This window comes from Alosa alosa, chromosome 23 (assembly GCF_017589495.1).
Source record: "Alosa alosa isolate M-15738 ecotype Scorff River chromosome 23, AALO_Geno_1.1, whole genome shotgun sequence".
Taxonomy (NCBI): domain Eukaryota; kingdom Metazoa; phylum Chordata; class Actinopteri; order Clupeiformes; family Clupeidae; genus Alosa; species Alosa alosa.
In genome coordinates this window covers 16,800,834-16,827,133 of record NC_063211.1, presented here as the reverse complement: position 1 = coordinate 16,827,133, position 26,300 = coordinate 16,800,834, and the positions used below count along the sequence as shown (strand labels likewise).

General features: G+C 41.8%; 3 protein-coding genes across 3 annotated transcripts; 1 reads left to right on the top strand and 2 right to left on the bottom strand.

The window, feature by feature from the left end:
- Positions 1–5,663: 5,663 nt before the first annotated feature.
- On the top strand, positions 5,664–8,115 carry LOC125288779 (C3a anaphylatoxin chemotactic receptor). Its single transcript, XM_048235410.1, has 2 exons — positions 5,664–5,755; positions 6,689–8,115. The coding sequence occupies exon 2, from the start codon at positions 6,698–6,700 to the stop codon at positions 7,820–7,822; it is 1,125 nt and encodes a 374-aa protein (XP_048091367.1). The 5' UTR covers positions 5,664–5,755; positions 6,689–6,697; the 3' UTR covers positions 7,823–8,115.
- Positions 8,116–8,207: 92 nt separating this feature from the next.
- On the bottom strand, positions 8,208–17,765 carry LOC125288780 (centromere protein Q). The gene is made up of 9 exons (XM_048235411.1): positions 17,679–17,765; positions 17,125–17,272; positions 16,276–16,330; positions 15,216–15,324; positions 14,994–15,062; positions 13,035–13,164; positions 12,634–12,753; positions 11,501–11,578; positions 8,208–8,748 (listed from the first exon to the last, which is right to left on the bottom strand). The coding sequence occupies exons 2-9, from the start codon at positions 17,224–17,226 to the stop codon at positions 8,602–8,604; spliced, it is 810 nt and encodes a 269-aa protein (XP_048091368.1). The 5' UTR covers positions 17,227–17,272; positions 17,679–17,765; the 3' UTR covers positions 8,208–8,601.
- Positions 17,766–17,881: 116 nt separating this feature from the next.
- Positions 17,882–20,251, bottom strand: mrpl16 (mitochondrial ribosomal protein L16). Its single transcript, XM_048235412.1, has 5 exons — positions 20,038–20,251; positions 19,806–19,877; positions 19,503–19,654; positions 19,072–19,365; positions 17,882–18,391 (listed from the first exon to the last, which is right to left on the bottom strand). Exons 1-5 carry the CDS (start codon positions 20,099–20,101, stop codon positions 18,200–18,202), a joined length of 774 nt encoding a protein of 257 aa, XP_048091369.1. The 5' UTR covers positions 20,102–20,251; the 3' UTR covers positions 17,882–18,199.
- Positions 20,252–26,300: the final 6,049 nt, after the last annotated feature.

The window sequence follows — 26,300 nt, the reverse complement described above, 5'->3', positions numbered from 1 at the left end:
AATGGATGGATTATATTTTTCATAAACATGACCCCATGGCCATTTTTGACCTTGGTATTTGAGAAATCGTGGCTACGGCTCTGTTTGCGACCTGATGTCTGGAGGATGTGTAGGCTACTGAAGCATGTCTGCTAGGTAATTAGGCCATGTTCCATTTAATGAACAATAAATGAATACACAAGCAGTAGTGCTTTAAAGTCAATTATATGAATTACATGTAAGCAAGTGCAGGGACTTAAGGGAGAAATCCGGCGAGATTTCACAGATCTCCATTTCTCGAGGCCACTGTACAAAAAATCACAAAAACAATCATGTCCATGAGGTCCCTTTTACATGCCCACAGAGTGTTGCACTATAGCTGCCTGGCTGCATTAGCTGCTGACTGTAGCAACTCGAGCTAGGTTAAACTGATTGTTTTTGGGGTTTTTTCTGTACCGACAGTACTTGGTGACCTCAAGAAGTGGAGATCTATGTGAGAAGTCGCCGGATTTCTCTAAGTATCAGAGTAATGTGATTACTCTTTTATTTACATTTTCTGTGAGCACCCATCTGCTACATTTTGTATCACCTGAAGCTGTTTTGTGGTCTTTTTAGGAAGGCCTGTGAAAAGCCCACTGCAGTAATCAACCCTGCTAGAGATGCATGAATGAGTTTTTCTAAATCATTTCATTTCACATTTCTAATTCAATGTTTTGATACAAGACCTCTATGTTTGGCTTGTAGAGTGCACATCGGTATTCAGATTATTCAAATTAAGTCACCAAATGATGGAGAAGAGTGCACATCAGTATTCAAATGATTCAAATGAAGTCACCAAATGATGACTCTTTGCCCGGAAATCATTTTTGAAATATCGTGGCTATCCCCCCTCCTCTTTCATAAAAATTACATTTGGGGGAGCTGATTTGATGAAAGTACTGTTTGCTTGATCTAACCATGTTTCACTTTAAAGTAAAAAATGAAAGTTGTGTGTGCAAAAAAGATCATTAATTGAAAATGTTTTGAAAGAGATCTAATATTCAGAATTGTCCAGTGTTACTGTAGAAGTAATATGATCCGCTGGGGAATTCTGATGTTTTTGTGGTGAAGGTAGCAGGAGATTTGACTAGTTTACTCTGTAAGCTGTTCACTCGATCTCTTCTATTTCTTGTCAATATGACAGGAATAGAAAATGCCACAGGCCTACTGAGTTCCAGCTTGTTCTCAAAACTACTATCAGTGCCATACCTATTGCAGGAACCCGGACAATATCCTATAATCATACCAAGGCTGTAGTCTTGTAGTCTATATGAACATAAATATGTGCATTGGTATAGAAAATAAGTCCAGATATCGTGGCTAAAGTAGCAAGTGCGTAAAAGAATAATTCTCAGAAACAATGACCAATCTGTACACCTTTATATATGCTTCCTTTTTCTCACAGTCTGAATTTGACTACTGAAGTCGTGGGCAGTTTAGATAGATAGATAGATACATAGATAGATACTTTTTTGAAATCTTGAGTTTGCCACAGATCAGTTCCAGCAGTGACTTCGTTGTCACCTTCTTGCTGGTATTTCCCAGTATTTGGGCCTACAGTGCATTTCTGTCCACATGGTGTAATTCTATTAAAACACATTACATCTAATAATGTTTAGCACCACTAATTATATAAACAAGCCTAGACTTTTTTTTTATGGCTACTCTTACTCATGATTTTGAAACATTTTATTAGGGTTTTGTGTTAGTGCCGTACCACATTCGGGTCCAAGTGCCTGAGTCCAGCCCAGGTCATTTCCCGATCCCACCCCATCTCTCTCTCCCACTCGCTTCCTGTCACTATCCTATTTGAATAAAGACAAAAAACCCAAAAGCTTGCCCCTTCCTCCTGTGCAACTGAAACTCTCCTGAACGCACATCTCATTGGTGAATGGCTGGGAAAGTTTGTTATGTTTCATGGTCTAGGCTGCACCAGGCTGTTTTTGTGGCCGTTTTTTTGAGCCTGGGCTGTCTACAGAGATCACATTTTTTTTTACAGTGTATTTAGGGGACATGCAGCTAGTCGATTGTAAGGAGATGTTTGCTAGCCTATGTGATAAAAAAAAAAATGTTTTAGCTTAGAAACTGTGTAATATCGCTTAGAGCACCTTTGTCAGAGTTGTTTGAAAGTAAGGTGTGCCTCTCTTGGTGTTGAGAATGCTTCCGTTGTGTTGGGGTCATTTTCCTGCATTGTGGGAACTTGCAACAGACATCGTTGCATGTGCTATAGGCTGTTTGTATGTGTCATGTGTTGTCGAATTGATGCAAGTGTTCTCTGTTTTTGCAAGGGTTGTCTGCATTTGTTATGTTGACTTAATTTGAAAGTGTTTTCAGGCCACTGTAACACCAATACCTCTAAACAGGATATCAGGATCAGGATATTCATTGGCCATACACAAGTGAACACACAACAAGGAGGAAGGAAATGTCACCGCATCAGTATCACACAAAGGGAAAGCAGACAAATTGCTTACTCTGTCTGCTATTTGGGGGCAGCCGTGGCCACTGGTTAGCACTTTGGACTTGTAACCGAAGGGTTGACGGTTCAAACCCTGACCAGTAGGAACGGCTGAAGTGCCCTTGAGCAAAGCACCTAACCTCTCATTGCTCCCCAAGCGCCGCTGTAGCAGGCAGCTCACTGCGTCGGGATTAGTGTGTGCTACACCTCACTGTATGTTCACTGTGTGCTGAGTGTGTTTCACTAATTCACGGATTTGGATAAATGCAGAGACCAAATTTCCCTCATGGGATCAAAAGAGTAAATACTTATACTTATATGATTCCTCACTAAGTAGAGCTGAATTGCACATTAATATTCAATCAATGATTGCACTTTTTTTAGCAGAGAAAGTTAACTGGATGCAGATCCCAAATCTTTAGGAGTAGAGTTTAAATTAGGAATAACACCTGTGTGTGTCAGTGATATTTTAGTAGCAGACAATACTGATGAGACATATGAGATTCTCGAGAAAGGAAAAAGGAAGTGACACTGGGGCATTAGGAAACATGGTGTACACACACACACACACTCTTATCACATCATACTATGGTACATACGACAATGATAAGATCAGTCATTTCAGTAGCATTTATTTTGAGATACCCAAGCCCCTTGCATACTTGCATACCCCAATAATACACACACACACACTTGAATGCTTTTATGATTTGAAAGGCATTGCAAGGAAAACAGTCATTAGAGTCATGAACAAGGTGACAGGTCTACATGGCTCACATACTTTTACAGGTCCTTCCATTTATAATACTCAGCACATTAAGGATTATCAAAACATCTCCGTCTCCATATTTGCATGCTCCCTATGATGGCTGAAACAGAGCAGAATTCTTATTGCCTCCTTTTTTTGCAGCCCCCTAACTGCATCCCCCTGATCACATTCTTATCACATTCTTATAAAATTCCAAAATACCAGAGTTATTAGTTTACAGTTGTATCCAAGTTGGTGAATGAGATCTGCCAGTGGTTGATATTTCAATAGTTTGGAATAGTAGCAAGTGTCCATATACAGGTCAAAACAGCAGCCCACCTAAAAAATAAATACAGATTTCATAGCCTCATTTACAATTGCAATGCCAGGAGTGTTTGGAATGTTTTTGAAGTAGTCACTGTCAGATTTTACAGTGATGTGCTTGTAAATCTTGCTGTCAAGTCCATAGTTTATCTTTTGCCAGTCCTTTGCAACCAGATCAACCACATGGTCATGTCTGGCCACATACAGTCCTGTATAATTGTAGCATCCATTTTGATGGGTACAATGTTGCCAGATGTACCTAGTTGGGCAGCCGTGGCCACTGGTTAGCACTTTGACCTGTAACCGGAGGGGTTGGCGGTTTGAACCCCACCAGTAGGCATGGCTGAAGTGCTCTTGAGCAAGGGACCTAACTCCTCACTGCTCCCCGAGTGCCGCTGTTGTTGCAGGCAGCTCACTGCGCCGGGATTAGTGTTTGCTTCACCTCACTGTGTGTTCACTGTGTGCTGAGTGTGTTTCACTAATTCAGGGATTTGGATAAATGCAGAGACCAAATTTCCCACATGGATCAAAAGAGTAAATACTTATACTTATATGATTCCTCACTAAGTAGAGCTGAATTGCACATTAATATTCAATCAATGATTGCACTTTTTTTAGCAGAGAAAGTTAACTGGATGCAGATCCCAAATCTTTAGGAGTAGAGTTTAAATTAGGAATAACACCTGTGTGTGTCAGTGATATTTTAGTAGCAGACAATACTGATGAGACATATGAGATTCTCGAGAAAGGAAAAAGGAAGTGACACTGGGGCATTAGGGAAACATGGTGTACACACACACACACACTCTTATCACATCATACTATGGTACATACGACAATGATAAGATCAGTCATTTCAGTAGCATTTATTTTGAGATACCCAAGCCCCTTGCATACTTGCATACCCCCCCACACACACACACACACACTTGAATGCTTTTATGATTTGAAAGGCATTGCAAGGAAAACAGTCATTAGAGTCATGAACAAGGTGACAGGTCTACATGGCTCACATACTTTTACAGGTCCTTCCATTTATAATACTCAGCACATTAAGGATTATCAAAACATCTCCTGCTCCATATTTGCATGCTCCCTATGATGGCTGAAACAGAGCAGAATTTTATTGCCTCCTTTTTGCAGCCCCTAACTGCATCCCCCTGATCACATTCTTTATCACATTCTTATAAAATTCCAAAATACCAGAGTTATTAGTTTACAGTTGTATCCAAGTTGGTGAATGAGATCTGCCAGTGGTTGATATTTCAATAGTTTGGAATAGTAGCAAGTGTCCATATACAGGTCAAAACAGCAGCCCACCTAAAAAATAAATACAGATTTCATAGCCTCATTTACAATTGCAATGCCAGGAGTGTTTGGAATGTTTTTGAAGTAGTCACTGTCAGATTTTACAGTGATGTGCTTGTAAATCTTGCTGTCAAGTCCATAGTTTATCTTTTGCCAGTCCTTTGCAACCAGATCAACCACATGGTCATGTCTGGCCACATACAGTCCTGTATAATTGTAGCATCCATTTTGATGGGTACAATGTTGCCAGATGTACCTAGTTGGGCAGCCGTGGCCTACTGGTTAGCACTTCGGACCTGTAACCGGAGGGTTGGCGGTTTGAACCCCGACCAGTAGGCATGGCTGAAGTGCTCTTGAGCAAGGGACCTAACTCCTCACTGCTCCCCGAGTGCCGCTGTTGTTGCAGGCAGCTCACTGCGCCGGGATTAGTGTTTGCTTCACCTCACTGTGTGTTCACTGTGTGCTGAGTGTGTTTCACTAATTCAGGGATTGGGATAAATGCAGAGACCAAATTTCCCTCACGGGATCAAGAGTATATATACTTATAGTTGGGAGACACTGTAGTCTTGCTCTCTCTCTCACACACACACACCTCTTTTTGATAGGCTGAACATGCTTTGCCATGACCATATCTATACATTTCCTTTGGTTCCAAGTGTTGCAATCAAAAGAGGAAGCACTAGCAAGCAAGAACACACACACACACACACTAATGCACACTCCTCTTACAAAAAGTCAAATGTAATCACACCCACTATGATTCTACTGATAAGTCAAGACCTGAAACACTCCCTCTGTGCTTGCCAGTGTCTTAGTCTCTCACCACGCGGCCCAACACCATCTCGGGCTCACAGGGGAGGAAAAAAACAAAACATCTATATCCTCTTCTGCTTTCCAAGGTAAGTTGATATTCTTCCTCAGAGCCATTTGATCTGTTTTAGTGCTCTTTTCTTTTCTGTTTATTTTTGTTTAAACACTGTATCATTTCCAACTGAACTGAGCACACTTTAGCACTGATAGGACTTTCTTTTTAAAGGTGTGTTCTCATACCATACACGCATATTGGGTAGGCGGACACTTGTGTGGAAACGTACAGTGTACTTAGCACTCAACAGAGCCCAGAGGCGAGAGAGAAAATTCCTTTCACCTGACTCCACATTTACTCAACTGTAACAATGCCAGGCCAACAGACGCACATGATCTACAGTGCTTGAGAGAGAGATTCATATTGGAGAAATCAAGACATTGTGTCTATTCTTAATTATCAGAATGCATTAAAACACCCCTGTAAGGTCCTGAGAAAATACTTGAAAATAATGTTTTTTCTTTTCTTAAATAGGCTACACTGTTTTTCCCCCTCATAGTTAGAAGACAAGAGCCAGATGCAGAACTAGTTGATGTAGTTGTGTGGTTTATCTGTTCTGCATTCATAATGTTATTTTAGAGCTTTCCCATCCATTCGTCTCATACAAAAGCTATATTTCTACATGCCTCCAAAGTAAACATCAGAAATGTTTGGCCTGAGCATTTAATCACATCAAATAAAATATTGCCATGTAAACCACCACAGTAGTTGTGTTTCCATTGGAATAGGTTTTAAAGGCTTAATATGAATACAAAGCGACTACACAAGTGACTTCATAGATATTCACTGGATAAAACTAGGATTTCCATTTTTTCCTGTTGGCTGTAGCCTACTGCACCAGCCAACCCACTTTGTTATTTTGACATGGTGAATTGAATTTCATTATAAACCCTGATGAAATTATAAGACACAAGCACCAACTTGTGCCCTGTGTGCTTGCCTGGGCACTTTTCTCCTTCCTCCTCAGAGCCTCCCCATGTCTACCCTGGCGCCGCCTCTCAATGGCAGCAATATCACCATTACGGCAGACCCCTGGATGTCGGAGACGTCGCGCGTGCTGCAGATCATTGTGACATTGGTCATTATTTTGGTGGGCGTGCCGCTGAACGCGCTGGTGGTGTGGGTGTTGGGCGTGCGCCGCTGGTTCTCCAGGTCCAAACATCAAAGCGGAGAGACGCGGGGCGCCAGCAGCTTCCGCGTGTACGTGGTCAACCTGGCGCTTGCCGACCTCGTGCTGTTGCTGCGCACGCCCCTCATGTTGGGCTACCTGGCACACCACTTCTCCTGGCCGATGGGGCTGCACGCGTGCCGCCTGGTCATGTTCCTGCGCGCCCTGGGGCTGTACGCCGCCTCGTGCCTGCTGTGCGCCGTGGCGCTGGAGCGCTGCCTGTGCCTGCTGAGGCCCGTCTGGGCCAGTCTGAAGCGCCCGCGCTGGGCCGTGCCCCTCGCATGCGGCCTGCTCTGGCTGCTGGCGTTCTGCCTGGCCGCTCCGTACCTGAAGACCGCCGAACTGAAGAACTGGGGCGGCAAGTGGCAGTGCCTGGAGAGCGACCCCAAGTCCACTACGGGCCACGGCTTCTTCATCACAGAGACCATCTTCGGCTTCCTGCTACCCGTGGTCATCTTCTTGTCCTGCAACCTGGCGGTGCTGGTCAGCGCCAAGCGTGCCGAGACCAGCATGATGTCGCCAACTGCGTCGGCGACGAAGCCGCCACTGGGCTCTGTCTCGACCTCGATGTCGGCCAGTCAGAGCTACACAGCACGCCGCCTGGTGCGCCTCTACCGGGTTCTGCTGCTCACCATGCTCCTCTTCCTAATCTGCTGGGTGCCGTACTTCACCTTCCGCTTCCTGCGCTGGCTCACGGCCATTCGGGCGGACCTGAAGTCCATGAACAATGTGGCTGTGAAGGGTTACTACGTGTCGCTCTTCATGGTCTACGTGAAGAGTGTGTTTAACCCCATCCTGTACGTGTTTGCTGCGAGAGGCCTCGGACGGACAATGCGCGCCTCCCTGTTGTCTGCGGTGGAACGAGTCTTCAACGAGGATAACTCAGAGTCACTACGCAGGAAATCGATGCGTCGTAAAGACTCCCAGATTTAACACTGTGAGTAAGAGATTAGGGTAACTATAAGGACTGTATAGAAGGGCACTGAAACTGTTTGTTTTGTGAGTTTGCATGGACTGGATTTTTAAATAACCCATTAAATATATAGTGCTTTATCTAGATACCCAAAGTGTTTCACCAAGCACGACCAATGCGTAGCACCCACCTGGCTGATGCACGGCAGCCATTTGGCAGAAAGCTCCAGCTCGAGAGAATGTATGAGAATGTATATAATGAACGTAATGTCGTCTTTGTATTCTATATATGTTCTTTCTGTGAATTGTCTGTTCTCATGTTTTGTTTTGTACTTATGTCTACAGTTGAACAAGAAAACAAGAGCAGTGTTTTATTTTTGCTAATGATTTATATTTTGCATTTTGTATTAAAACTAAAAATGCACAGACAAACGAAAAACAACAGTTTCTGGTGTTGTGAACATTGATTCAGCTCTGATCATGCACTACACAGGTGACGTGACAAACACAGTGGTGAGATATCTGATAAAGAAGATCCTGTTTGAAAGTGACAAACACTTTGATGCAAATAGAGCAAAAATGCCCCAGAGTAGGATGGGGCAGTACAGCAGGGTTTCAGAACTACACTCAATGCATATGGGGCAGTTAGAGCAGGGTTTTAGAGCTACACTCAATGCATATGGGTGCTTAAAAAAGGGGTTAGGGGTAAGTGCAGAAGCCCAGTCTTGATTAGAAGGAGACCACAAGGAGCATAGTTGGTGTAAAGGCACTATTGAGAGGCAGACCACAGGGTGGTTGAATCATTTATGGCTGTTGAGGGCGGCTAGGCGCTGGTCGGTGTGTTCATGCGCAAGCTCCATAAAAGTATTCAGCTGCTGGATTTCTGGCATGTTCTGCAGCGATTTCACCATAGCATCCCTGTTTGGCAATAACTTCATCAGCCTCTCCTGAGTGACAGATAGAGACAATGTTAATGCAATCATAGCCCCTGAAGCTAAAAAACAAAAACAAATCTAACCAATGAGGGGGAGCCTGACTGTAGCATTCATACATAAAAGATACAGCATACATCAGATTATCAGTTTACATGATTTAATTTGTCTAATGGAATTGTATTTCATTTGTCTAATGTCTTGAATTTCCCCTGGGGATCAATAAAGTATCTATCTATCTATCTATCTATCTATCTGGACACAAATGTAATTTATAACAAGCCACTGAACTTATTGGATGATGACGTTTCCCAGGCAACTGACACAACCTTGTCTTGACCTTGTCTGATACGACCCAATTGTTGCTATGAGTTTTACTGGCGAGACAGCAAAATCTGTAGGTGCCATATTGTTAATCACACATCCAGTTGAAAACACTTGATTAATTTGAGTTTACAACTGCGCACTGAGTGCTACAATAGTTGCATTAGGAACTTCCTGTGATTGTACATTAGATTTCCTTTTTCTACAGAGAGAGAGCAGTACCCACTGACCACAGAACTTCCTGTTTCTTGGAACCATTTTTTCACTGTTGTGTTATCACCTCACTGAAGTCCTTAAGGTCTTTCTGGTAATACTGCGATGGAGGCCTCTTTTTGCTGAACCGTGTAAAATTCTCTATAGAGTGTAGTAATACAAGTTCTGCTTTTAAATCCTATCTGTCAAAGAGAACCATGGTGTTGACCACTCCAGACTGTTTATGCAAGAGCGCAAGACTGTGGTATTTTCTTTCCTCACTAGTGCACATGACTGGTGAAAAGTAGTTATCCAATTCCGAGGGCCCCTGAAAAAACATGCAATACAGCCAACTAACAAACACAGAGAACTGTGCCTAAAGGGGCACAGGATCATTACAGTTTTGCTGAACTAGATAAAACCTTCTGCTTAGGCATGGGCGACTGATTCGGTCAGAAAGAACGAATCCCGAAGGTGAACGACGAGAACTGATTCCCAAAACAAGAGAACTGGTTATTTTTTAACATACAAAAATATGGTCAGGTAATAAAAGATACAAACGAATAGAGCTTCATCTCCCTCGACCGTATATCGCGATTGAGTGTAAAACGTGAATGAGAGTACTACAGCAGGTAGCAACCGCGTTGCCATGGGTAAACAAATGATAGGCCTGGCTTTACTTACGTGCCTGCCTGCCAGCGCTAGAACTTGGAAGACGCCATTTGATTCTTACTGCATTCCATTCAGTATATTTATGAAAAGAGGCATGTATGTGCTTAATATTATGCTTGATATTTACATAAATGATGTAACAGACCATATGACAACCAGAGACGGTGTTCTAAGGATATTTGACTTAAGACAACCGAGATGGTGTTCTAAAGCATATACTGACTTAAGGAACTGAAGGAATGGAAAGAACGATTTGTGAAGGTGAAGGGAACTGAAAGAACTGAATAGAATCATTTGGCCCATGCCTGTTCTGCTCCCTTATGTGACAACAAGATGCGGTTTCAACTCATACATTGTGAAGGAACCATTTTAAATTCAAAGTTTGTACTGTCACCTACCTTTTTTTCCATCGGTCGCTTCACCGAAAGCCTAGCCCTCAAAAAAGGTAATTGAGCACTTTAGTGGTTATGACCATATTGAGCACAGTAGTGGCTATGACCATATCAGTGACTATGTAACTACATGGAAACGGTCCAAATGATGCCTGTGGCTTGCACAGTAATAGCGTTACTGAAGGCTATCTCTAGTCTCACGCTGAAGTCCTGTGGGAATTCAGTTGTTGCAGGAAATGGTACACAGTAGTGTGCAGATCGGAGCGTAGTGTGTGAAGAGTGAAGATCGGAGGTGTTCACAAGGGAAGAAGCTTGGAGTAATTTTTTTGCCGATCCAATGGAAAACCTAACTATGGAGACTATAGCTGATATAGAACACACGGAAGAGGCTTTCGAGTTTGATCGTCATCCTTATTTATTCAAACCAGAGTATACTGACGAAGAACTAGCCTCACAAGAGTTGGAAAGAACAAGACAGACAGAGGGGCAACAGGCAGATGAAGCAGCTGCTCCAAGAACACAGAGTTCGGGCAAATGGAAGTGTTCGTGTGGGTGCTGTGACCCAATGCCTTCATTAACGCTATTTGGACCGTTTCCATGTAGTTACATAGTCACTGATATGGTCATAACCACTACAGTGCTCAATTGCCTATATTTGAGAGGGAAATAAACTTTTCATTGCGAAGGCATTAGCTCTGTGATCGAGTCTTCTAGGCTTTCGGTGAAGTGACCGATGGAAAAAGAGGTAGGTGACAGTACAAACTTTAAATTTAAATGTTTTCTTCACAATGTATGAGTTGAAAATGCATTTTTTTGTCACGTAAGGGCCCTGTTCATGTTGCCTGGCATTGTAGCTAACTGGGGGCTCTGGCCATTAGCTGCAGCAACTCCAGTTTGCTAGCACTGATTTTTGACATTTTTTCCCCCTACAGACAGTACTCGGTGACATCTAGCGATCAAGATGCAGGTAAAATTAGTTATCAGAAATTTAAGGCCATTATATAATATCATCCATGAATCATTCTGAATTCCAGCACAGTGCCTGAGAACTTTAACCCCTGCAGTAGACAAGGAGACAATTTATTCAACACTCTTCATGGACATAAACCTATACATTTACAGCTCTCCATAGAGCCACTGATCACCTCATGGAACATTACAAAGCATAGCCACACGGCAGTTCTAACCTGCAGCGGCTGTTCCGTTTCAGAGCGAGGAGGCAGGGGAGGAAGATGGAGAACCGTCTGCTCTCTCCTCTGTAGAACCTGAAAGTAAGTAATAAGAAAGTGAAAGAAAGAAAGAAAATGAATTGACATGCCGATGCCCTGCAGCAAAGCAATTTCAGGTATCAGGATGGCCATGAAAGTTTTCTAATGAGTGGGTTGCATGGAGTGACAGTATATGTGCTTGTTTGTTTGTTTGTATGTGTGATGGTGTTATTTCAGTTAGCCTATTAGCTGGTTTGATTTGCATTGAGCTCAATGAGCATTAAACCAGCTAATAGGCTAACTGAAATAACACCATGCCAATCTCTAGGTATGGTGAAGTGTATGTGATGATATGGGGCTATTTTAATTCCAAAGGCCAAAGGAAAATTTATCAGGATGCATTGTATCCTGGATCCATGAAATAACTGGCCTTTAAAAATAAAAATCTGCCTGCCTCTATGGGAATTTAATATAGGGGTCGAATACTTATGACCCCTGTATTTTAAGGAAGAACATTTGTGGGGCAGCCGTGGCCTACCGGTTAGCGCTTCGGACTTATAACCGGAGGGTTGCCGGTTCGAACCCCGACCAGTAGGCACGGCTGAAGTGCCCTTGAGCAAGGCACCTAACCCCTCACTGCTCCCCAAGCGCCGCTGTTGTTGCAGGCAGCTCACTGCGCAGGGATTAGTGTGTGCTTCACCTCACTGTGTGTTCACTGTGTGCTGAGTGTGTTTCACTAATTCACGGATTGGGATAAATGCAGAGACCAAATTTCCCTCACAGGATCAAAAGAGTATATATACTTATACTTATTTATTTACGATACATTATTCATTCACAAAGAGAATTGGATTTTAAAGGTTGGATATTTCCTCATTTTTTTACTTGAGGCATTAAGATCAATTTCCAAAAGATAATTTTATAATCCTCTTTTTTAGTCAACTTTAGCATGGGTTCAAAAACGTATGAGCCTAACTGTATGTATGTATGTGTGTGTGTGTGTGTGTGTGTATGTATGATTCATAGACTGTATAGAACAGTCTATGGTATGTACCGTGTGTACAGTGTGTGTGTGTGTGTGTGTGTGAGTGTGTGTCTGTCTCTCTGTTTACCTCGTGTGATTTCTCCTCCTGCTCCTCCATCCTGGATCTCAGAAGCCTGCATTCCTCGTCCATTCTGTCTCTCGTCACCTCCAACTCTTCCAGGGTGCTGACCACAGACCTGTGGTTCTCCTGAGTGTGCAAACACACACACACACACACACGAACACACACACACACAGAAAGAGACACAGACACACACACACACACATCAAAACGCACCCAAAGAGTTTAACTCACATTTGGATATACTGTACATGTGTACAAACACTCAACATATCAATAAATCCAACCGCAGATGGAAAACTCACACTATTAAACACACTCTGCCTGCAGCACATTTCAGACATGCCATCTCTTCTGATATGTCACCTCTACTGATATGTCACCTCTACTTCCTCTGCCTTCCTCACCGTCAGTGCCCCGAGTCTCTTTTCCCCCTCTTCCGCCTTCAAGCTCTCTGCCTGGTACTGCCGTGACACGTGCCCCAGGTCCACTTGTTTCCGTGGGGGCACTGTGAGCTGGACACAGCGGTCCAGGAATCTGTCCAAAGGGGAGTGAAAGCATGTGATATCCATGGCCCTATGGACATATCACTGTATGCTCCAGGTGCGACTGCAGCTGCGGCTTGTTGTGACAGGTCTATGAAACATTAACACAAATTGACTGCGGACATAATTCTAGGTGAGCCTTGGACGAAAGTATACAGTGTATAGTGTTGATATTTGAGTAAAACAGCCAAACAATCAAACCCTCCGTTCCATACTAAAGAAGGAACATGCTGTTTGGCTGGAAAAGTGTATGGATGTGTCCGTGCCAATTTGTTTGCCATATTTTTGACCACTTTTTTTTCCCACAAACCAGATGGATTGCGGCACGAGGAGAATTTTGCTGAATCTGACTGCAATCTTCAAGCTGCCAAGTGATGGGAGGAAACTGGCCCCGGACCCATGATGAGTGTTGCTTGCTGAAACTTTGGTTAACAAATAATTTAAAAGACAAAGGAGTGTGCGGCCACTCCTTATTTATAGGGCTGGGTATCGTTCAAAATGTTTCGATGCGGTGCCAATTTCAATACCTTGATTTCGATGCCGGTTCCTACACGATACTTTTTCCGATACCATATGTTTGTAAATGAAATTCAACAACAAAAATAATACATTCTCCTTTAGCAGTGAAACATCTGTACATCTGTAAAAATATTACAAATAAACAATATATAAGATATTATTGCTACTTAACATCTGCAGCATTAAAGTGAAGAAATGTAAATGCAGCCTAACAGATTAGTGCAAAATGTTTTAAGTACAAGTACCATTTTGTTTTGTTGGCATCCATCTTAATGAAGTAGAGCCACACTTTGATTTCTTTGACATTTATTACACTACGTGAAAAACAATACACCTCTCCGGACACACACCCCTTTGAATACAATGTCTCCATGCTTTTTTTCCTATGGCAAAATAACGCAGATTTTAGATAATCACGCCTTCCAAACTGTCAATATAGAGATCTGAAATGCAGTCAGATGTTTTGCTCTACACACATTTGTCATCTGACATGTAGTGGCTTTTTTGTTAAGAGAGTTAAGTTCTCCTCAGCACCAAACTCCTTAGCACCATAGACAGAAGCATGTCACATTTTAAAAGGAGTTTACCCACAATTAGCAACTTTAGCATAACAATGCAGCTGCCACGAAACAGAGCGTGATGTCTGTGGATAAAGCCACACTGTCACACTGTCTTCATACTATGTGGAGAAGAGATATTTGTTCTAATGCAAGCCAGCATTGTGAATAATGCTTGTCACTTGAGGGAAACCATAAACCTTTAAATAGCTAGCATAATTAGCTAATCAATGCTAATCGGTGGCCAGCTATTTAGAGACAAAAGGACACAATTTAGCCCAGAAACCATTCATTGTGGTGTGGATGATGTCGTAGCTGGTGAGAGAGAGTTCTCAAAAACAAAGGGGAGAAGTCTTATATCTTGGTAATTATGCTAGCACCACAGATGGCATACCTTTCTGTTTCTGAAGTAATGTTCAAAGATCGTTCATTTCAACCCTCCTTCTGTGTGACCTGTGTAACTTTACGTGAGGCAGCCAATCACCAGCCACTTTAGATCTCTTCACACAATTGTTAATTGGCTAACAGACGCTAAGATTTATTTCTTTGGGTATCGGAATTTGGCACCGAAACAAAATATTTTTTTCGATATACGATAGGATCGGAGTGTTTCAGTCGGTGCCATAAAAGCATTGACATTCGGTGCCCAGCCCTACTTATATAGTTCATGATATCATCCTTATCAGCACCTCTGTTTGGCTATGCGCTTCCTCATTTAGTCTTTCATCTAAATTAGTCCTCTTACCTTTCTTTCAAAATATTCAGATGTTTCTGAGTCTCCTCTTTCTCCTTTATTCTCATTGACAGGACAGAGCTAAACAAGGTGAAGAATGAGAAAACAAGAGCGAGACAGAGAGAGAAAGAGAGACAGAAAGAGAGAGAAAGAGAGGACAGTATGAGTAACACATCAACACAGCGGTGACCACAGTAGACCAATGATCAAAGAAATTCTCATGGTAGCACTCACAGCACTGACAGCCCTAGCATCTTATCTAGGGCCGCAATGATAGGCTGGGCCAACGCTTTCCATTTCTCTCGGCCTCTGAACTTGTTTATGTCAGCTGATGATGGAGGCCCTGATTAAAAAATATGAATACAGTGATTAACAAATGCTGCATCTGACGCACTTCAAAGTATGAATGCAGTAGTGATCTTTGGTTGGCATGGAGGGAATGCACTTAGGGTGGCAAGGCTTTGGTGACAGAACTAGATACCATTTACTGTAGATAGACTGATAGTACAAAAGGTTGCTAGTGTGGTGATTTTATCTAGACATAATAACTTGTGTAACTTGTGTGGATAGGAACGCCTCCCAGGCCCCTGAGAGCATAAAAGAAAGAGCTCAAGCACACTCAGATCAGATCTCATCGGGGTAGCAGCTGCCACTCATCACTCTATTGCCTGACGGTTCAGTCCTGACGCTGTTTGGATTGTATTATCACTGCAATACGGTGAATAAAGGATCAACAGTCTTCAGCTTCTCTCGTCTTGGTGTTCTCCTTCGGGTCTTTGACATCAGAGTGCTAGTTGGATTGGAGGTTCGGGAAAGTGGATAGTTTTTCCACGACACTAGCTAGCAAGCTTGCGAGATAACTATTCATCCAGCTATAACTATTTAGCTGCAGCACATTATTTACACAGAACAGAGACAAGGCAGACACAAAAGCACTGTACAAAAATATAAATATACAAACTATACTTCCACATGAAAAATAAATCTAATAAAAAATAATTTAAGATACCCTGATAATATGTTAATAATATTGAGTAAGGCAGGGTGAATGGGTATATGCCTATCAAACGATTTTGGTTTTCCGTCATTTAGGATTTTTGCGATTTGCAATATGGATATCATAACATATGACTCAAAATATTTGAAAAATGATTTAATAGCAAAAATGAAAGTAAAAAGACTGTGACAGCATACAACTATGGATTTGCATATTATTTCGAGGATATTTTAACCCAAGACCCCTTCCATCCCACCAATGTTCTTAAACATGTTCTTAATTTCATAGGCTACTTACTTTTCCTTTTCTTCACCTGCTGTTGCTTCACTCCTTCACTGCTGGTACCAGGCTCCTGAAACATTTCATGGTGTGAGGTATTATCATACCATTATTATAAGGTGGTAAATTCAAATACAGTAGCCATGCCATGTATCAAAATAAAATACTGTATTTTTGCAATTTAAAAATACTAAAAAATTAGGATGGATGATCATGCCACTGATCCTGTTACATGCTTACAGATGATTACATTTCTCAAGAAAAAGCAGTTGCTCAATATCAAAGGGAATGAACCAGAACAACAATACCCAGGAACATTGCCTAGCAACATTGCTCAGAAAGGTGCCTTGTGTATCATCAGCTTTGGAGGACACATACACTTCACAGTCAAAGTTGCTCCAAAGTTCTAAAAAAAATCTACCAAAAACAGGCAAACCTATAAATGTGGGTGAACAAGTAATCAAAGTAATGTGGCTGGCTGAGTGAGTGGGTTGGTGTGAGAGAGGGAGTGTATTGTGTGTGTGTGCGCGTGTGTGTGAGCAATCTACACCTTAGGCTACTCATCTACACTGGATCATATTCCTGAGTCAATACTCTGATCTGGGCAAATTAATAAGTCAGCACCAGTCAGAAGCTAGCTACATTCATTGCTTTGCACTTTTATGATGTCATCACATGATCAAAAGTATAGGTTTTACCAAAATATTTGGCAGTATTTTTAAACTACACTAAAAAAATACACGCCTATAAAGTGTGTTGAATGATAGTCATTTTCTTCAATCCAGTACAAGTGACAAAATACTACTTTGTATTTGAAAAACATGTAGGCCTATCATACTGCCCCCACCATAAAAAATTGCCCCCCACCTCAGAGGTTGTCGGAACATTTTTTGTACTCCGTCCTCTGCCTTGCGGGGCTTTGGTAGATTTTCTTCCAGATCCTCTAACCGGCTTCATAATGATTGGCATCAAATCATCAAAGCCACTCCATGGAAACAGGCAAGTTTATGATTTGCTGATGAAGCATAGCATAATGTTAGGTTTGATAACAGACTGACCGTATTCAACAACGCTAAACAAATGTAACGTTAACTTATTTCCAGAGTTAACATGTTGTTACCCAATTACATTTGGGATACGAAGGATTTTCATGATATCTGATATATCTAGGCTACTAGCCGACTGTTACCAATGGCAAAAAGTTCATCTTTACGTTAGCATAAAGGGCTAACGCCACTGCAGACAGTACACAAACTTCGCGAAACTGAAGTTCTTTAATGGTTCGCGGTCGAATATACGTCTACGCGATTAAAACACATGTGATACAATGTTGTCATAGAAAAGTAAGAAATGAAGTTGTTAATTGTAAATGGCGATAACGTTATACACCATTTAACCAGACATTCTCTGATTCAACTCACCCCTTCGCGGGAAATTCTTCAAACTGCTGTGTTCTGCGCATGCGTACATAGCTAACTAGCACTGACACTCGGCCAACACTCATGCGTCACTGTTTACGTCAACATTTGCAGATCCGTGTTTCACAGTGGCAAATAATGTATATCTTGTCAATGAACATAATAAAACATCGTTAAAAACACAGTGATGGTCATGCACAGAAACGAACTTTGTATATCTTTTATTGGTGAGACATCTTTTATTGGTAAGTCATCATCTGTGGTGAATGAAAATGATATCACAACAATGATAGATGTTAGATAAAATCTTTCTCTCCACATGGGTCCTAGAGACAGAGGATCTAGTCCAGTCCAGTCGGCAGCGGTATTTGTTCATGTATCACCATCTGACGGTTTATGACTTCATGTACATTTACATTACCACACTGGAGGTAAATCACAAATGAAAGAGTGTTTCAAGTCCATTGCAATCTGCCTTTGGTTGCCTCTCTCCCTTGGGTTTACACAAGTGCAAGGTCAGCAGTTCAGACCCTGTCTGGGTAATAGAACTTTCCAGCATAGCGGCCATGGTTGTGCAGATCGGAGGGGCTTAGGACCTTCCGAATCCCCATCATGTTTCCCTTGGCAATCTGTTCAAAGGTCCAGGGATTCTGATTATTCGTTGCCCTGTCCTCCTGCTCCTTGTGCAAGGCAGCCAAACTTTCCCTGCTCACAACCTACAGGAACAGAATTCACAGGCTAGGTCAGTGGGATATTCAGCATTTAAGTGATGCAAAGATGGTTTCTGAATTAGCTTGGTTACTATATTTGGTACAATCACTTGCCTCAATATTGAGCTAGTATTAACCAAGCTAATTCAGAAACCATCTTTGCATCACTTATATATACGGTATATATATAATACCATTCAAAAGTTTGGTGTCACTTAGAACTGTTTTCATCATTAATGTTGAGTCTGAATGTAATTAGTGTCTACACGGACCCGGTTGGGTGTGGCACCTAGTGAAGCACGCTACGATAAAGGACGTGTAGACACAAACTACATTCAGGTTCAAACACCTGGCTCCACAGGAAACAAACGAGCCCACCGAGAGCCTTTCGTGCAACTAGTCAATAAGGAGAATGGAGTCTATGACATTGTTGTTGTAGGTAGGAGCGTAACCATTTTCATTGATTTTAGACTAAGTAGAAACCCCCTTAGTGCTAAATGGGTACTCCGGTACATTTAAAATTGACAAAAAGGGGAATTTCTACATTATGTTACTCTAAACACCCTTCTTTTCTTTAGCTTTTTGAAGATCACTAAATGTTTTTTAAGCGCAGACATGGAAAGGGCAGACAACCAAGATAAGATCATGCTTCATTGCCACAAATTGATATCAGACAGTCAACCAACCTTGGCAGGGAACGGTAGCTTCTTGGCCACTTCCTTGAGCACAGGTTCCACCTCCCCAAGCTCGATTCTACCTCCCATCTCCAGCACCAGGCGGCCAGCACGCACTGGCGAGACATAGTGGTCAATGGCACCTTTGCCCCCTCCCATTCGCTGGCCAAGGCCCTTGCGAGTGATTGGTTTATATGGGGCGTTGATACGCCAGTTGGCGAAGGTTGTTCGTGGATCCATACGCCGGTTTATGCTCAACCTCATCATTTCTATATGACCCCAGTGCAGGAAGCCTCCTCCAAGGGCCTAAAAAAGAGCAGCTGTGTCAATTTATGACCCATTTCATACCTATAAAACTTTGAAATGCATGTAAATCTGATTATGTTCATATTCGTACTTTGCATCAAAAACACTTAGTTGCACAATCTATGTATAGGACTCACAACAATGCCATATTGACCCTTCCCAGTGAATTTGTCAGCTCCCTTTGTAGGGCCCTGGATGTCCTTCATTCTCTTCATCTCTTTCTTTGCCTTTTTGAGATTGGGCACTTTATTGATGAATTTCAATTTCGGTTTCTCAGGTAACACCACATCTGTAGGAGTGGAGCATCAAATCACATTCATGATTATGATTCATGACACATCATGATGATTTCAGGTTAACCACAGAAAGTAGAAATGTGTAACCATATAGAATACTTAAGTTAGGGTAAGAAAATACATGTAATTGAAATGATAGATTACCAGCATAGTCTGGAGGTACTTCATAAGTCTTCAGTCCCACAGATAGCACTTTCATATGGGTCAACGCTCCACCTGCAAATACGTAACACTTGCGCATGACACTGTTACATTGTTGCACGTTTACAGAATGATTCTGAATTTGTAATCAAGTTGCTTAATTTGGCAGCGAAAAATACTAACATACGTGAGGTACTGGGTAACGTTAACTTAGCGGGCTAACGTTATAACTTACCTGAACATCCTGTTGTCCTGCCAATTGCCAATCCACAGAACGCAGTTCTGAGGCTGGCAAACATGGCTACAACAACTAAACAATGTGTAGAATTAATTTAAAAATGATAAAGTATAAATGCACGTTACAATGTATTTGAACGGTTTACAGTATTCATTTTCATGCTTTCAACAAGGTCGCCATCGCCGTACTTCCGGTTCGTATGTAAAAGGACTCGATCTGAAACACAAGCCTGATTTTTTTTGTTCCCGACTTGTAAACGTATTTTGGTTGGAGATATTCAAGATTTTTTTTTATGCAGAAGTCTGTAATGCATCATTAGCAGTGGTGGAGGAAGTACTGAAACTCAGTACTTACAGGTGCCATGTGTAAGAATTGAAGTAAAAATATCCAAAAAATGAGCTGCATCAAACGAATGAGAAGAAATAAGGGCGATGATGTCATTAAAAAAATGCCAAGGTATAGAGCTGCAGAGATATCAACCAGAATTAGCATGCTAAATTACTAGCCACAACCTGACAGGTGTCTTAATACCAGTTTCGGCCATGGGAGGCGGTATGCGGGCAACATAACCGCCAGCTAAACTGCAATACACGTTTCTCGGTTGTTACTCTAGGGTAGACCAACTCACTTTCTGGAGGTATACTGCCCCCATCTTTTATGGAATGTGGAGTATGAATTGATTTTTGGCAGATATTACACATGGCATCTTTAAGTAAAAGTACAAATAACCAGAAAAATATTTACTCTAGTAAAAGTACCACAATTACAACCCTACTTAAGTAAAAGTAAAAAGTGCCTGCTTTAAAATGTACTTTAAGTATTAAAGGTAAAATTATTTGCATAACGATGCATTTTCTTAATCTAATAAAAGCAATAGGCCTATGGGCTGTAGGCTAGTTAGTTTTAGGCTAATGTTATTGTGTGTTATTACTATCTGTGGCCCATGTTTACATTCTGACTTATAATTCTGGGGACTGTAATTCTGGTTATCTACTAGGGTGATCTGCAGAGTTAAATGTCTTTAAGCAAAACACGAGAGTACAAAGTTTAACAGGGTTTAACCAGCACCTAGCTTAGCTACCCAGCCATACAGCACTCAGCCACCCAGCTACCCAGCACCCCTGCCATCCAGCTGCCCAGCCACCCAGCTGTCCAGTTACCCAGCTACCCAGCCACCAGTTGCCCAGCTATCCAGCACCCAGCTACCCAGCCATCCAGCAACCCAGCCACCCAGCACCCCATCTACCAAAACATATAATAAAGCTCCTTAAAACATAACAACCTGTTCCAGCAGATCACAGACTAGATGCGCGTTTAGGAGTTTCAATTGCACAGGAGCAGGAGGGAGGGGGAGGAATTAGCGAGTTAGCTCTCTGTTTTGTTTGAAAGTCAACAGAAGTGACGTTACCCAGCATCACTTAGAGCACCTTTAAGTATATAGTGAACCTAGACTATAACCATTAAATCAGCAATAAAGTCACAATTACCAGCAATATACGCATACAGATGCTTGTATAAATTAAATAAATAAATAATTTCTATGTAAAAGCAAACATGTGGCACAATTATGGTATCATTTAGGGTCAGTTATGGGGCAGCCGTGGCCTACTGGCCACCTAACCCCTCACTGCTCCCCGAGCGCCGCTGTTGTAGCAGGCAGCTCACTGCGCCAGGATTAGTGTGTGCTTCACCTCACTGTGTTCACTGTGCTGAGTGTGTTTCACAAATTCATGGATTGGGATAAATGCAGAGACCAAATTTCCCTCACAGGATCAAAAGAGTATATACTTATACTACAGTTTAGCTGGATTATGGGGATTTAGGATTCTTTTTGGGACCTGGCTATAGTTTGGAAATCCAAAATTGGTTTTGGGTGAGCTTTGGCCTACTTTTGGTTGATTTTGGCATGCCCAATTTGGGCCATTTAGGGCCCATACATCCACCCAGAGCTTTACCAAAACGGCAAGCCAGTTTTGGGCCAAATCTGAGCCATAATAATTGTGCTGTCTGGGTACTGCTCTATGGTGCTTTCTGCCTCTTGCAGAAATCCATGTATAGATTCTACTTAATCAAAGTACAGATACGTGGAAAATGTACTTAAAGGAGAATTCCGGTGTGATATTGACCTAAAGTGTGTTGAAAGATGATACCGAGTGTGAACGTATGTCTCATAGCCCATCTCGGCTTGTCCCCTGCACTCCAAAATCTGGCTAGTTAGCCCGATGCTACCAACAGCTTTTGAATGGTGGTGCTTCGGCATTAGGCCTAGCCATGCAAATAAATCACTGTTTTACACCATTTACGACGCTCAATGTATCTCCACACTTCATTGGTAGACTTCCGAGGGCCCTGACATTTAAAACGAGACATTGAGAACTTTGAAAAAGCACTGGTCGTTTACTTACAAGACGATTTATACAGACAGTATCTTCACGAAGTTTAGTGTTTGCAGCCATCTTGAATTTAGTCCGCGATAAATCGGCGACGACAGTAAGAATGAACAGGTATGATAAGAGATCAGATTCCAAAAATAATTCTGTGGAAATGCATGGATTCCAGTTGCTGCTACTGGAAGAAGGTACTGGTCTACCAATGAAGTGTGGAGATACATTGAGCGTCGTAAATGGTGTAAAACAGTGATTTATTTGCATGGCTAGCCCGATGCCGAAGCACCACCATTGAAAAAGCTGTTGGTAGCATCGGCTAACTAGCGCCAGATTTTGGAGTGCAGGGGACAAGCCGAGATGGGCTATGAGACATACGTTCACAGTTGGTATCATGTTTCAATACACTTTAGGTTAATATCACACCGGAATTCTCCTTTAAGTAGGCTACAGTAACAAAGTATTTGTACTTCGTTACATTCCACCACTGATCATTAGGGACGGTGATTTGAATGATTACCACTTACTACTGCACTGCACTGTTTCTGTTCACTATAATAATGATAATGATCCATCTTCTCTTGGGAGTTCAGTCGTCTGAGCAGTCGTTTTAGCCTGTATGAAATTCTGAGAGCAGTGCCAAGACCCACATGTTCATACATGGTCATTGTGGAAGTGTATTGTAGGGCGCAGGATGATTTCATCATAACCTCATAACCTGCCAAATGCATCTCCACATAGCCTATACAAGCACAATACATTTAGCAGTAATAAGAAAGAAATAAAGTTTCTCAATTATCTACACTCTCGCAGAATTGAACTGTAGGCCTATGTCTTATTACTTCTAAACTCATTGTTGTGTTTTAGTACGCTATGTGGAGATGCATGTTTCTTTAGCTCTACTCTGGAGAGTTACTTTTTTGAGAAACAAGAGTGCTCACTCAGTCACTCCTGGCAACATCCAGGAAATTTGACAGCTTCTAAAACAATTCCAAAAAGCATCATGAGCATGCCAAGAACTGCCTGGTCTCATTCATGTAGTGTGTTTTTCAAGAGAAATAGCTGATCTAATAATTCCTTGCTCATGAAAGAAATATGCTTTATGTGGACACATCCTCGTTGAACATGCATAGTCCTGATTTGGGTGTGTTTATAATGACTGTTAACACTTGAATGGCTTCCAAGATAGATAGAAAGGTTCTGATGAAATCATCCTGCCCCCTACAACACACTTCCACAATGACCATAGATGGTCAAGATGTTGTAAAATACAACAAATAACAATTTTCCCTGGGTTAGAGTATTAAAAAATGTGTCCTTTTGGATCTGTAAGTTGTTTACATCAAAAGTTATCATATTTAGATTTTTCAGGTTTGGTGCAAAGGGTTAAAAATAATCTTAAAATAGACACTTGAATGATGAAGAAATAACAGGTTGTGAAAGAAAAAATCACCCTATGCGCTTAGGAAAACAAAAAAATAGTTGATTACACATCTTTGGTATCATTTTTTGCTATTTTTGTCCAGAAATAGGGTCAATATATTGTCAAATGTCAAAAATAACCATTCCATAAAATTCCTGGTCAGAATTGTATGGGAAATGTGTTAATTTGTCTCTGTATGTTGTTTACTTCAAATGTTATATACTTTCTATATATTTTCTTTATATAGAAAGTATATATACTTTCTATATATTTTCTATATATTTTTCCTTCTATATATTTTTTTAACCCTTTGCTGCACCCGGTCGGGTGCAGCAAAGGGTTAAAAATGAAGCCTTTGGGACATTTCAGCTTGGTACTGGCAGATTAAGATTAAGGCACTTTAAGGATTTAAAAAAAATCAGGTGGCATAAAAAAAAGCCAGGGACCCCTATTTCCATCTAGACTAATAGCATTCTGTGAGACATCATAGTGTCTATAATTGAGAAAGAAACATAAGTTTTAAGGAAACTTGCCAGCCTTTTCCAGTACATCGCAAAAGTTGTGAAATATAACCACATATTCTGTTTTTGTCGTTTGATCTCCCAGGTTATGTCGGCGACTGGCTACATAAAGAAACGCATCTGTAAATGCGTTCATACCTGCATGCTTGAGATGAAACCAGCAGTTTTTCAGCAGACCTGTCTCTTAATTAATGGGGGAGAATTACATTTAGGTTATGACTTCTGGCAAGTTTTGTGCAAAGAAATGGACAGATTGAGACAAATAAAACCATCAACATATTTAAGGCATCTTGTTGTGAAAAAAGATGCCAATTACAAAGCATGATTATCACACTTAGCGTGACGTGTTATTTGACTGAGGGGCTCCATTTAGATATCAGGGTGAATAATATAACCAATGTTATTTGAATGAGGGTCCCTATTCAGATATCAGGGGTGAAAAACATAGTAGCGATTTCACACAGAGGCTTGGGCTTTAAGGCTCCCTGAACACTTTGGCCCCTCGGCCCATTAGGCCCGTACAGTAATTCATCCCTGCTCATAAGTTTGCCTGTTTAGAACTTTTAAACTGTTTTGGAATTTCTGGTGTGTGATATTCCATAATTATGTAGCCTTATGACGGCCTTTTCTTCAGTAATTTTGTGTCAACGATTCCCGGCACCTGCCAGACTGGACCCCCTGAAAGGAGGGTAGGGCGGACACAGTTTTCTGTGAATATCTCGAGAACCGTAGGGCCTAGGATGATCATTTTTTTATATGTTGGCCTCCAGGGGCCATGTCAACCCATCCCATATCCACTCATTTGATTGTACCACTCAGTTAAAAATGACAAAATGAGGCATTGTAATCGCAGGTATCTTTGTCTGACAGGTTCAAAACGGCACGGAATGTGAAGGATCATTAAGACACCCTCTGAATGCATGCCAAGTTTTGTGGATTTTTTTTCATGGGGGACCATACAATAAATGAATATATGTGTACACTTAGTGACTGTACACTATGCATGCATGCACACACACACACGCACTCATGAACACATGCAAACACACACATAAAGATACATTCACACACATGCAGGCACACACACACACACACACACACATGCATAAACACACACAGACACAAAGGTACGCACACACTCACACACATGCATGCATGCACACACACACACACACACTAACACACACATAAAGACACATGCACACACATACACATACAGTAGACATGCAGGCATACGCACACACACAGGCACGCACGCACAGACTCACACGCATGCACACACACAGGCATGCACACAAGCACACGCACGTACACACACACACATAAACACAAACACATACACGCACACATACACAAATGCACACACGCACACCCACAAACAAACAAGCACACACATGTAAAAACACACACATGGCATGCAGGCAAGCAGGCACACACACACACACCCCCCACACACACACACTCACAAGTGAACATACACATACACAGACACATAAAACACACACACACATGCAGGCAAGCAGACACACGCACACACACACTTGCACAACAGACAGACTGAGGAAGTCATTTGTCCCCAGGGCCATTGAACTGTTCAATGCTTCACTTAAGAGAAGAGGAGAGAGAGACTTCTCTGCATAGTCTGTCTGCCTCTTCACCCCCTCCATGTTTGGATACTGTCTGTCCACTAGCCACTTTTTACCACTGTCTTTCTGCCTCACTGTTTGCGTGCTATATTAGCACATTAGCACATAGGCTATGCATAACCCCTCCCTCCATGCCACAGCCGAACTGTGGCCACACTGTATACCTTTTCTTAAAATAGTTATATATATAGATATATAGACTTTATTCTTGCACTGTTGATCTGTTGGACTTACTCATTTGTACTATCACCATGACACTCACTCAAACAGAGCACCTTACCTTACC

Excerpts from the sequence above, each read along its gene's own strand:
- LOC125288779 (XM_048235410.1), top strand. The coding sequence starts at position 6,698 with ATGTCTACCCTGGCGCCGCCTCTCAATGGCAGCAATATCACCATTACG.
- LOC125288780 (XM_048235411.1), bottom strand. The coding sequence starts at position 17,226 with ATGCCAATCATTATGAAGCCGGTTAGAGGATCTGGAAGAAAATCTACC. Across the intron at positions 16,331-17,124 it reads ATGTTCCGACAACCTCTGAG|GAGCCTGGTACCAGCAGTGA; the intron begins GTGGGGGGCAAT and ends GAAATGTTTCAG. Across the intron at positions 13,165-14,993 it reads CTGAATATTTTGAAAGAAAG|ATTCCTGGACCGCTGTGTCC; the intron begins GTAAGAGGACTA and ends CCCTTTGGACAG.
- mrpl16 (XM_048235412.1), bottom strand. The coding sequence starts at position 20,101 with ATGTTTGCCAGCCTCAGAACTGCGTTCTGTGGATTGGCAATTGGCAGG. Across the intron at positions 19,366-19,502 it reads AGGGTCAATATGGCATTGTT|GCCCTTGGAGGAGGCTTCCT; the intron begins GTGAGTCCTATA and ends GCTCTTTTTTAG. Across the intron at positions 18,392-19,071 it reads AGCTACCGTTCCCTGCCAAG|GTTGTGAGCAGGGAAAGTTT; the intron begins GTTGGTTGACTG and ends CTGTTCCTGTAG.